The sequence below is a fragment of the Cupressus sempervirens genome, chromosome 1 (genome assembly GCF_028749045.1).
Source record: "Cupressus sempervirens isolate cs-2001-9-10 chromosome 1, ASM2874904v1, whole genome shotgun sequence".
NCBI classification, from domain to species: Eukaryota; Viridiplantae; Streptophyta; class Pinopsida; order Cupressales; family Cupressaceae; genus Cupressus; species Cupressus sempervirens.
The window spans coordinates 671756754-671770498 of NC_143118.1; the positions used below are offsets into that span (position 1 = coordinate 671756754).

Sequence of the window (13745 nt, forward strand, 5' to 3'; positions counted from 1 at the left end):
TAGAGATAAATAAAAAAAGGTGTTGACTTTGTCACAAAAATCATAGATTGACAAAGTTGTAGAGCAGTTTGGTATGGCTGAAGTCAAACATGCTCCTATTTCTCTTGCTCCTCACTTCCACCTAAGTTTTGATTTGTGTCCCAAAACACAAGAAGAGAAGGATTTTATGCATAACATTCCTTATAAATCAATGGTTGGTAGCATAATGTACACTATGGTTTCTATATGTCCCAAAATTTCTCATGTGGTGGGAGTAGTTAGTAGATTCATGAGCAATCCCCGGAAGCCTCATTGGGAAGTAGTGAAGTTGATATTGCAGTATCTCAAAGGTACTTTTGATTATGCATTATGTTTTGGTAGAAATCATGCTCAGCTGCAAGGATTCAGTGATTCAAATCTTGCTAGAGATTGAGAAAAATGTAGGTCTACTACTGGTTATGCTTTCATATTTTTTTGGGGCTGCCATTAGTTGGGCCTGAAGACTACAACATTGTGTTGTACTTTCTTCTTCTAAAGTCGAATACTTGGCTCTTTCCGAAGGGGCTAGAGAGATGATTTATTTGCAACGCTTATTCAACAATCTACATTGGCAACAAGATGATTATGTTTAATTTTTAGATAGTCAGAGTGCAATTTTTATGGCTCATAGTCATTCCTCTCAACAACGCTCCAAACATATTGACAAGCATGATCAGACATGTTGATGAAGGTTGTTGCCAAGAGAAGTTTGAATGTGTAAGGACTTTTCTTGGCCTTGTTAAAAAGAAGTAGGTTAGCATGTAAAGTAGGGGAATGGATAATCAGCTAGTGTATATGTTGTCTTTAGGTGGAAGATTGTTGAATATTGAAGACCAATAGACACATGTGTTTTCCTTTCTTTTTTATTTTGTCTCTTCAGCTGATCATTTGTGATCTATAAATGCTGATGTCATGTATTGTAAACTTATTCTTTTTCTCATTAATATAATTCCTCTAGTCTCAGTGTGGATGTAGCCATGATTTTTGGTGAACCACAATAAACTACTGTGTTTATGCGTCTTGTGATTCTATATTTTCTTTTTGCATTCTTAGTTAATTTACAATTATCACAATCATGAAAATCACCATTACTACGCTATTGTTGTTTTCATATTGTTATCACTTTGAGTTAACGTTATGACAACATTGTTAAGCTCTTTGCCCAGAAATTTCAACATTGTGTAAATTATTGCTCTGAGACTTGCCACTAGAATATTATGTCACTCTGGCGGTGTCAGATGTCGTATAGTCAAATTTAAGATTTTATGGTGAGGTTATCATACACTAGTAAAAACATGCGTGGAAATGTTCGAATTCGTCAACTCTATCTTACGCTAGAAAACATAGGCAATGCCGAGAGCCCATTTATATTATACATGACAATTTTGTCATAAACAATTATATAATAAGTTTGAGTTTTTGAAATATTTTTGAAATACATTAGAAATATATATAGTAATTATAGTAGTTTTGAAATAAGCATGAAATGAATGACAATGCTAAATAATTGGAAATATATTATAGTATTTTGAAATGTAGTTTTGAAATATATAATAATTTTGAAGTAAGTTGAAATGAATTATAATTTCAAATATATATAGTAGTTTTAAAAAAAAAATGAAATAAACGGGAGTACTATTTATGTAATTTTTTCTTAGGGTTTGTTTGGTTCGTGGAATTGTAGAAATCAAGATTTCTTCAAATCTTGAATTATAATATTCAAGAATATACAAATCCCCAAAATGAGTTTTAGAATTTTAATAGGTATGTATGATTGACATGGAAGTTGAATAAGACATAGAAACCATACATCTTAACTCAAAATCATAACATAATATGTAATACAATCAGAAAATAGAGGAGAATGTAATCTATGATTTCACATTCCCAAACAGTATAATTTGGAGACCGAGTGACTTTCAAATGTGCAACAAAAGAACCAGACCTCAAGTGTATCACGATGAACAGACATGTATGAGAGTGGATTAAGAAATATTACCTTTCTTCACATTTTTGTAGGATATGGAAGAATGTATTAGCTACCTCACAAATTATTCAGTTAGCTTCTAGAGAATCAACAAAATCAAGTCTCATGCCTACGAATATAAACTCAAACAATCCTCCATTTGCAGGGAATCAACTCAAGCAATCCTAATGCACAAAATGGGAGTCACTGAGCATCATTCTAGTTCGAGCAGTCAAAATAATGTTTTAAATTTCAAACTTTTCATCCATGCATGACATTTCAAACATGGTTTTGATCCTCAGTTCATTCACCCAATGGTGAAATGGTCCAAATTGCCTTTCAAACATTAACGTTTTACACTCCTAAAAAATGTGTAATTAGGTTTTGATTAATTATATGTATTTTGAGAAAGTGTAGAAATTTGGTTTTGATGTAAAATTAGAATTCAAAAATTGTAGTTCTATTTTTTAATTTTAACACAAATGCCTCCATTTTTCAAATTAGGTTTTTCCAAAAGTCAATTGCGGTTGAATTTCATGAACCAAATGGACCCTTATATTGGTGCTGTGTATTTTTTATTGGGCTTGAAATGTATATTAGAATTATTTTTCTTAGAATTGTATTTTTTTTCTTAATATATATATATATATTTTGGGTAAAATCTAAAATTTTAGTAGTTTGGCATATAACAAATAAATAATTTGGAAATCTGCTCTTAATACTTCAAATATATCTATTTATACTTTCTGATATATTATATATTAGTAATGTCATTTTTTCAAATCAAGTTTTTCCAAAAGTCAATTGCGGTTGAATTCCATGAACCAAACGGACCCTTATATTGGTGTTGCATATTTGTTATTGGGCTTGAAATGTATATTAGAACTATTTTTCTTAGAATTGTATTTTTTTTTCTTAAAATATATATATTTTTTGGGTAAAATATAAAATTTTAGTAGTTTGGCATATAACAAATAAATAATTTGGAATTATGCTCTTAATACTTCAAATATACCTATTTATACTTTCTAATATATTATATATTAGTAATGTCATTTTGATAAATAGTATCTTCCTATATATTAATATATCGTCAATAGTTTGATAAGAATAAAATGAAGAGTAAAAATAAGTTATATTTTAGTTGTTGAAATAATTGAAGAGTGCTTTACTTGTATGTTTAACTGTTCTGCTGCTTGTAGTAGGCTAAATTTATAATATTCAGAACAATTATTTCAATAGTTGTAAAATTAAATTTCAATAATAATCTTATAAGTTAACACTTTGTATGCTTTTCCATACCAATTGATAAAAGAAATCAAATATCAGTTCTTCAATCACAATTCTTATATATGGTTAGAGTATAGAATGACTCAAACATAGAAAACTAACATTTAAATGAATGAACATAATGCATAACACTTAAATCACATATAAATTTAGAATACATGGATCACAATAGAATTAAATATGGAAGAATTTCTAGAAAATTCATTACTAGACTAATAAATAATTTATGGATTAATGTAAATATTATGGCTTTGTTTTCACATTCTTGAATGAATATCTATAAAATTAGTAAAATATTCATTCTATTTTGAATGAAAAGAATTCATCCCACTAATTTCTTCTTGGAAAAAAAATGCTTTAATTTCGTTTTTGTTTTAGGTTAATTATATTCATTAAGGAAATAGACATATACATGGTTTTATTTGGATAAATATAGAGAGATCCAATTTTGAAGTGTCTCTCACATATCTGGGGTATCTATTTCATACAAAGAGTGATAGTTAGCAAATAAACCTATCCATGTTTAATCCTATCCCTCTCATTACCTTTAACTTGTATTAATGTGTGTGTGTGTGTGTGTGTGTGTGTGTGTGTGTGTGTGTGTGTGTGTGTGTGTGTGTGTGTGTGTGTGTGTGTGTGTGTGTGTGTGTGTTATAGATCATTTTGAGAAACATAATGGGTAACCATGCAACTTTGAAGATCACAAATATCTAGATGACATCCATACTTGACCCACTTTAAGTTTTGAGAGATACCTCAAAATGCAAACTAATTCATAAATAAAATATAATAGTTATGGAATTGTTCTATCAAATATTTTAGTGGAACTAAAAAACTTTATTATAACAAATAACATCATTATAACTATCCAAACAAGGATGCATAGCATCTAGTTCCTACCAATAGAAGAAAAAAAATGAGTTAAATGTACAAAGTCTATCAAAATTTGTAGCATTTTGTGTACAAAAAATGTTAAGTCCCACTCTAGCACAAAACAACCAGTCAAATTTCAATAAATATATATTAAAACTTTATAGCTACAGAAGAAAATTGAATATATGAGTAAAATTTATAAAATCTCTAAGATAATTTGTTGAAATTTGTGTACAAAAATAAAAAGCCCTACTATAGCACAAAACAACCAATCAAATTGTTAATATTTTTATGAATTATTTCAAATATAATATATATTAAAACTTTATAGCTGCAAAAAGTAATTGAATAATAAACTAGTGATTAGACAAAAAAATGAAATAGTTTCAGTCCCTACTATAGCACAAAACAACCAATCAAATTGCAAGTAAATATATTGTGTTGAATTATTTTAAATACAATAAATATGAAAACTTTATATCTCAAAATGTACTTGAATAATAGATTGTCCTGATTGGACAAACAAATTAAAAAGTTGAAGTGTATTGAATGTTGTAGTTTCCTTCCTAAGGTAGGGACTAAATATTATCAAAAGTATGCAAGACTATCAACTTAACCTTTGCACCCTTCAATGGTGCAAGCACTAGTTTAGGTTAACTTTTAAAATATTTGTCTATTTCTGCTTCTCAAATTTCAATTATTACTTAAAAAATTTAAGAAAATTACTTGGACAAATTCATCCATAATATTACTTATATTAATTTATAATCAATAAAATAAAGAAAAGTTAGTAACTATAAACTATATGTAATATATTATTTTTATTATTTCACATAACTATAATATTATTTTTGTTTTATTTTGATCAAAATATTGTATGAAAAAATCATAACCATTATAGCCAAGCATCAGAAAAGACCATCTCTAACCCAAACGATTAAAGACCCACCATAAAACAAAACTTGATAAAAAAACATTGTAAAGTAATATGAGTAGCAAAGCCTAACTTGTTAGCTCAAACATAGGAAATAACTGAACTTTAGATTTTCAACAATAAAATAAATCTAGTTTATACCTTGCTATTTCAAATTTGTGTCCCAAATTTATAGGCAAGACAATAGTGAGCATATCAAACCAAAAGCTAGTAATTATTCTGCACAAAATCATAAACAAAAGGGAAAGCAAAGATCCAGAAGGATTGGGTCTATTTGATGTTCTCCCTCAACCAGGTACTTAAGATCTTTAGTCCAGTTGTGAACATCCTATTGTGTTAATATAATTAAAAATATAGTATTTGAATGAGCATTCTTAAAATAATTAAAACATATAGTCTTATATTTCAAATCATTATAATTCATAGAAATATTAATGTGATCAAATTTCCACAATCCATCATAGTTTTGTAAATCAGTTTCTGGATTAGATTGTGTGACAATTTTTACCATCAACGTTTCGAATCACACTACGTGATCCATCATCAGGATGAGAGAGCAAGAGATGTCAAAGAAAAAGAGATGACTTATTTTGTTTTGACATCTCTTGCTCTCTCATCCTGATGATGGATCACGTAGTGTGATTCGAAATGTTGATGGTAAAAATCGTCACACAATCTAATCCAAAAATTGATTTACAAAATCATAGAAATATGTTATTATTAAAATAGGAGATGATCAATTATTTTACTTTATTTATTTTGAAATGAATAGGAAGATGCATTTCTTTATAGATCTCATTATACTCATTCCCATACATCCTTCAAATTCATTCTAAATATATATATTATTATATACTTTTAATAGAGTTTTTTTTTTTTTAAATAGTGTCAAAATCACATTAGAAACTTCTATAAATATTCAAAAAAAAAAAAAATTGAATTTAAATAGTCTCTGGATATTGTACTTCAATTAATTAAGTATAATTGGTAAGGAGAATGAAAGACTATACTTCAATTAGTTCAATATAATTGGTAAGGAGAATGATATGAATTAGAAAATCTTATCCATCATTCTTCAAACACAAGAATGAAGGTGCGTACTAAGATACAAACGACTTGCAATTTATGTAGAAATGATGACTTCTATATACTAACATGTTTTCGTTGAAGAACTCCTTGATAAATAATAATGTGCATTATAAAGTTCATTATTCATTCTGAGAAAAATGTATTTTGTGATATGAAAATGTATTTTGTTATAACATCAAACTAAAGACACGTAAAAAAGAAAACAGAGCAAAATTATAGTAAAATTTTCATATGACATTAAAAGCAATAGCCCCAAAATCTAGACTCTGTCGACAATATTATTTTTGATGAATAGTCCTTTTCAATTAATAAAATTTACTAAGATTACAATTCACAAAAAAGGGGCCGGGGGATACAGGATCACCCTGCGAATGAGTTCAAACGCCAAAGCTAGAATAAACAACATGGCCGCAGCCAGAAACTATAAACTATTCATCAAAAAAAAGAACATTTTAAACAACCTCAAGCTGCCAAGGCAGTACCAGCAGAGGGAGGAGGATCATTTTTATCAGGAAATCCCCACGCATCAGTGGGATTATGAGGCGGACTGGGAACAGTCCAGCCGTCAGCAACGTCTGCAGGATCTGGAGTAGTCGCAGTCTCCGCATCCTTCTTGTCTAGCCACAGAGGAGAAATTGCCAAGGCCAACCAAAAAAACTTGCCAATATTATCACTGTAAAACATTATATATAAAGCCAAGGGAGTATCGACAAACTCTAAATAGTCAAATCTTTTTACCTATGAATCAACACTTAATATGTGTGATTTTTAAGCACTAGACAACTTCTCTTAGAAGCTATCAAGTCTAAAACCCTTGTAATTTTAAGCTGCCAGTGCAAATTATTTGCGTTGGCATTTTATTAACTTAATATATTGAGCCACAGACGTCGTGATTTTCTCCACCATCTCCTCTCTCTCACTGAAACAGTAAAATAATAAATCGTTATAAGGATCTATCTCCAGCTCAATTTTTATTTTTTTTAAAGCAAAACTTAAATTGCATCTTACCCTGCACTAATAACAAAGCCTTGTACAAGTGAAACCCAGCGCAGAGCATTCTTCCACTTCTCAAGCGTTCTACTATCGAATTTTCCAGACTGGTTATGATTTCGGAAAGCTTTTGCATAAACTCCATCTTTGTTCTTCATTCGGACGTCAGAGGGTCGAATCTGCCAAAAGACGGGGACAATTGGAGCCCCAGTTTGAACGATCAAAAGTAGCTCGTCCAAACACCACTCAGACTGAGCATAGTTGGGAGATAAGATCACAACATGAACTAATGCACTTCGTATTGCACAAATTAGAGATTGTGGAATGTATTCCCCCACTCGTATAGACATTTTATCTAGAAACACTTTGAATCCTCTATTCTCAAGACTGTGAAAGACTAAGCTTGCAATAGTTTGCTTGGTATCTTTTCCCCGGTGATTGATGAAAACCTGATATGGTGGAGTTGGAAGAAGATGATGGAAGGAGGGATTGTGATCAGATAGCGGGGGGGAAGAATGAGAAGAAATGCTATTGCCCATTGCAGAAATGCTACTTAAGAAACGTAGTTATGTTTACTGGACCCCCTATAAATAGAATGCTACTTTAGCGATTTTTGGACCACACGCCGTACGAACAGAACTTGATAATAATTGCATAATCGTTAGCTTTAGACAGTCGAGTTAAAAAAATGCGCCGTGTTTCCTTAACAAATGTGGGTACGTCATTTCTAATCCAATTAGATGATAAATGGAAGTGCGCCAATTGGAGTTTCCCCCAGTGGGAGCCGGCTATACAGCCGACTAAATTGACCTGTTATCATAATTATTCATATTAATTCAATAAGAAATAAAAGCAGTATCTTCTAGATTGAATTGCAGTATCTTCTAGATTGAATTAATCATATGGTAAAATTCAATAAAAAATAAAAAGCAGTTCTCTTCTAGAATGAATTAATAATTATGGTACAAGGTTTCTTTGGCGGCTGCATAGCCGTTTCCCACCCTCTGAACCGTCGAGCTAGATGCATGCCCATAGAATGGTCGAGTGTTTCATGACTATCTCTATGCATCGACCACTAGCAAGAAAGCGCGTTCTATTCGTAAACAATATGCTACGCCGAGCCCCATATAATTTTAGCTTGCTTAATACTTATTTTCTTGGGCTTTTCCTCAACAACCCAACTATGCTTAATTTTGAGCTGTAAGAACATTTTTCTATGTTAGTGTATTGGGTTTATATGCCATGTTTCCAATTTTGGCGTTGTTTTGTCAGCAACATGCTTTGACTTTTAGAGGCCATGACTTAGAGTTAAAAATGAACGTCCAATTTCTTTTGACTTTGTAGCACGATGCTCTTGCATCCCATCCTCAATTATCGCTTGCATGGGTATGATTTCTCACTTCCATCTACTAGATACATCATTTAACTTGACTTCATCGAATCAAGTTGTGAACAAAGATACTATTTTTTTTTCAATGTATCTCACTTGTGAACAAAGATACTATTTTTTTTTTCAATGTATCTCACTTGTCTAGCAACTGCATGAGATACTCTAGTTGGAGTTTGAACTCAACTATGACAATTTGAGTTATGCCTAATCCACAAATGAAATTTGTATGCATAACTAGGGGCTTCTCCTCTAGTTCTCTTGTAGTGTCTGCACCTTCCTAAATTAATTTTTCATCTTAGCACTAAATTTATTATTTCTAGCCTTTTCTCCTAGTCTAGTATTATTCTTCATATTTCTCCCCTATATGATTTATAATGAGAAAAGATGTATTCTTCAATCGAATAATTTATTATATTATTGTATTATTATTAATATCTAATAATGATAATCTTTTATTATTATTTATCATTTCATAGTAGCATATTATTACTATATCAAAAATATATTATTAGTTATTTATTATTAATATATTATATAATCAAATATATTAGTATAATTATACTTATTCATGATAAATTATAATAATATTTATATATACTGATTTAGTCCAACAACAATTTAGTATATATAATAATACTTATATATACGTTAAAATAATTATTATAAATATTTTATTTATCTACATTATCATAATTAGGGTACATGATAGTAGAGTCCTAACCACATAATCAAAGAAATTCTTGGGAGTGGCAAGAGTATAAAAGTGTCTCACTAAGGAGGAAATGTTCTTGATGATTTTCTTATTGAGCTTAGGGACAAGGAAAGGGGGCAACTAAAGGCAAAAGGGGAGGATTGAAGGGTCAAACTCTTTTAAAATTCATAGAGTCTAAATAAAAGACCTTGATCATTTGGTAGGGAGGGAGCATTTTACTGTATGATCCTCAAGATAGGGAAATGGAGGATTACCTCCAATAAGGAAAATATAATAAATAATTCTTGTGAAATGATTCCAAATAGTGAATATTTGGGAATGAAACCTTTTGTACCTTCCTTTGTAGGTGCAAAATTGAATGAGCACCCTCACTAGGGCCTATCAAAGCCCTTCCATTGCCTCTCAATCAAATCCATGATGCAACTTGGGGGCTTTTTGACTCTGCTCCCAAAAATGATCCAGGGTAACTTTGAAAGATATTTTGGTTCCTCTGAACCTTGACACCCTCCATACTCAACCTAGTAATGATAGAGATAGACTCAAGCATGATGATAAATACAACGCAAATCATTGCAAACTTGCCACTATCCAATGACTCGATGATTTTATGAGAAAGTTTTGGATTATAGCTCTTCATGCCCATAATCTAATTTTTTGTCCCTCTCTTCTCAAGGATCTCATCATTCATTAGGATCAATCTAATAAGGGTCTCCCCCCTTCCCACTATTCTTATGTAACACATAGCCTCAAAAGCTAACAAAACCATAAAATACAAGAAAGCAAAACTCATGATCTTCTTCTCTGTCATGTTAAATTGTAAAACTGAAATAACAATCCAACTCATAAAAAATATTTAGCAAACCAACCCCATAAATTGTAATAATAGAAAGATCATCAATACAAGATTTATATGTGATCAAGATATATTTTTTCCTATGCCTCCACTGGGACAAAAAGAGGGTTGTCCCAAATTTTAAACCCCTTCATATATCTTCCCACACTTTCAAACCTATCCATGGCATGATTGCATGCCCAATTAGCATGGAAAAATGATACCTCCTCCAAGTTGCATAATAGGTGTTTTATCATTTAAATTACATTCCAACTTGTCTTTTTCACATCTTTTAAAAGGTTAATGATGTTTAGAGCATCCCTTTTTATGAGCAACATTTTCACATTTTCCTATTCAACAGTAAGATCCCATGGTAAATGGCTATTTTAGCTACGTAAGTGGTTTGAACATCTAAGTTGATCGAGAAAGCTATTAGATGTGTGCACCAAGATGGTGTACAATTTAGTTGACACCACACAAAAAAAAAAACCAAAAATGTTAATAACCCGATTAGGTTATGAATAACCCAATCAAGTTGTTTAAAATTTTAGAAAGTAGTCAAGCTTGGTTATAGCCATAACTTTCACATCCAAAGTCCAACTAACTCCATTCAAAATGCATTGGAAAGATATTTAGGAGCTCTAAAACATGACATAGATAAATCAATCCTATATAATAACTATGTTATTTTTCATTAATTTTAATTAAGCATAGTTTGAAATAGTTAGTCATTATTTTCCAAAGACATAGTCAGTAGGTAAACATGAATGCTAACATATCTTTAATTCTCTCTCAAAAAAAAAAACCACATGCTCACTCAATAACTAAATAACCCTGAATATATCTCTCTCAATAGCTCTTAACCTCTCACATTCTTTAGCTAACTCCTAACCTCTCTCTCTCTCTCTAGCTTGTTACTCTTGAGTGTCATCTCTCACCAAATAATCCCTAAGTGCCCTCTCTCTCAATATTATTTCCCATCTCTCTCTCTCTCTCTCTCTCTCTCTCTCTCTCTCTCTCTCTCTCTCTCTCTCTCTCTCTCTCTCTCACACACACACACACACACACACACACACACACACACACACACACACACACACACACATGCGCACATATGCACACATGCACGTACATGCACACGCATGCGCGTGCATGCGTGCGCCCACACACACACACACACGTGCACATATGCACACATGCACATACATGCACAAACACACACACGCACACACACATGCACACACACACACACACATGCACATGCACACACACACACACACACACACACACACACACACACACACACACACACACACACATGCACTCATGTGAGCACACAACTGTGCTCGTGCACGCGCACACACACACAATTCAATTTGATTCTAAAATGAGATCTAAATAGCAACGATATGTGAATTTCTAAGTTTAAAGTAAGGCATTTTTACACTAAATTGAATAAAAAAGATGCTTGTAGAATTTTCAAAATGGAGTAGCAATAAGTATGTGTTCTTTTTTGATGAATAGTTCCTTTCTTTTAATTATGTGTTCTTTAAATTTTTTGGTTTTATAGCAAACTTTAGCATAAGTAAGAGAAAGTAGTAATTGAAATAGGAATAAAATTATTTATTTATTTATTTTATTTGTAAATTTATGTTGATAAATATATACATATTGATGTGAGAATATTGAGTGTATTTTGTTGCACAACTATATTTATATATTTCTTATATAATCAATACTCCACCTTTAATAATAATAAAATTGTAAATCTTAACAATAATTAGTATTAGCTATTTTTACCACTAGTAGCCCGTAATACTTAACAAATTTAAGATACATTACCATGGGTTGAAATCTTCTACAATGGGATAATACATATTGTTTTTGACATACTAGATAGTAGCCAAAAAAGGAGGGTTGATCTCTTAGTTCAATAGGCTAGAGAAACCGATATAATACATAATGTTTTCTAAGGCTAATGTGTTGTTTTATTCTTTCCCTAGTGTTCATTTGTGAATTAGTTGAAGCTCCATAGCTCATTTCTTCAAATGATGTTTAATTGTTTTCCACCTCCCTAACTTTTTCTACATAATGTACTATTAGTAAGATGGGGATTTTTGAAACTATCACTATATCTTGTACTTGGGATTTTCTTCAATGTTGAGTAGTAGAAAAAATTGACTATATGGGTTCATATGCCATGTTTTCAAATTTGGCATTGTTTTGTTAGCAACATGATTTGACTTTTGAAGGTCATGAAAATGTACCTAGACTTAAATATCAATGTCCAATTTCTTTTGGCTTTGTAGCACGATACTCGTGCATCCCATGCTTAATTATTGCTTGCAAGGGTATGATTTCTCTTTTCCATCTACTAGATTAATCATTTTACTTGTTTTTATCACTTTCATGAGTCAAGTTGTGAATAGAGATACTATTCGTGTTTTCAATGTATCTCACTTTTCTTGTAACTAAATTAAATACTCTAGTTGGAGTTTGAACAAGGGCCTTCTCCTCTAGCTCTCCTATAGGGTCGACACTATTGTTTAGTATGGAGCTTGATCAGTCCCCAAGTGGAAGATTGTTAGTTTGTGGTGACTAATTAGGAAAGTACTGCACATACTTCATAAATTCTTTGGGTCCAGGAGATTATTGTTTAGTGTGGAGACTGATTAGTCCCGTGGTGGGAGATTGTTAGTTTGTGGTGACTGATCAGGAAAGTATTGTACATACTTCATAAATATTTTTTTGGTCCTATTTTTTTGGGCCCTATTTTATTGAGATTTTTGGCCAACATGTAACTAACCCTAAAGTAGTTTAATTCTTGTATAAAAAGGGCTTAGGGTTAGAGTTATTTCATAGTTGTGATGCAAAGTTGGTTCTTGCAACGGTATTGAGCTATAAGGGATTACGGATTGTATACTGAATCATAAAATATTGGACTTGCTATTTGGTGGATGTAGCCCAAGGATTGGGTGAACCACATTAAAGCTTGGTGCCTTGTGTTCTTTTCTATGTGATCTATTTTTTTTTTATTGGTTATATTTGCATGTAATTGTTATTTCTGTTCATGGTTTAATCCTAACAAGTGGCATCAAAGCGAGGTTTTTTTTCAGTTATTCTCTACAGGAAAGTCTCATAGTTGAGTGGGAGTCTCATAGTCAAGTGGGACTAATGTTAGATGAGGGTAAGCTGAGGGTTGATAGGTTTAATAGGTAGAACTTCCAGTTATGGAAGATGCAAATGGAAGACTATCTTTATTAGAAGGATTTATGGAAGTTATTAGAAGGAAAAACCAAGAATCAAGGATCTATATCAAATGATGAATGAGATCTATTGGACAAAAAGGCACTTGGAAGCATTCAATTATGCCTAGCACCATCGGTGGCATATAATATTACAAAAGTGAAGAAAACAAAGGATTTGATGAAAACCCTAGCGACACTGTATGAAAAGCCCTCCACTTTAATATGAAAATGGCAGAAGGTGGATCTGTTACAAATCATTTAAATGAGTATAATACTATTGTCTGAAAGCTGGAATGGCATGGTAATGGTTGTGAGTAATTCTAGTCCTAGATCTAGTACCCTAAAATATGATGATGTGATCGATGTTATTTTGAGTGAGGAAACTCGTAGAAAATCCTCAGGT

General features: G+C 31.6%; 1 protein-coding gene across 1 annotated transcript; it reads right to left on the bottom strand.

The window, feature by feature from the left end:
• Window positions 1-6547: 6547 nt before the first annotated feature.
• LOC149579663 (putative 2' cyclic ADP-D-ribose synthase BdTIR) lies at window positions 6548-7699 on the bottom strand. The gene is made up of 4 exons (XM_089802379.1): window positions 7179-7699; window positions 7019-7089; window positions 6694-6787; window positions 6548-6560 (listed from the first exon to the last, which is right to left on the bottom strand). The coding sequence occupies exons 1-4, from the start codon at window positions 7697-7699 to the stop codon at window positions 6548-6550; spliced, it is 699 nt and encodes a 232-aa protein (XP_089658505.1).
• Between the last annotated feature and the right edge of the window lie 6046 nt (window positions 7700-13745).

Bases quoted from the DNA above. Each gene is read 5' to 3' on its own strand.
- LOC149579663 (XM_089802379.1), bottom strand. From the start codon at position 7,699: ATGGGCAATAGCATTTCTTCTCATTCTTCCCCCCCGCTATCTGATCAC. The intron at 7,090-7,178 runs GTAAGATGCAAT...TTACTGTTTCAG, and splicing joins GGCTTTGTTATTAGTGCAGG to TGAGAGAGAGGAGATGGTGG. The intron at 6,788-7,018 runs GCAAATAATTTG...CTCTGTGGCTAG, and splicing joins TAAGTTAATAAAATGCCAAC to ACAAGAAGGATGCGGAGACT.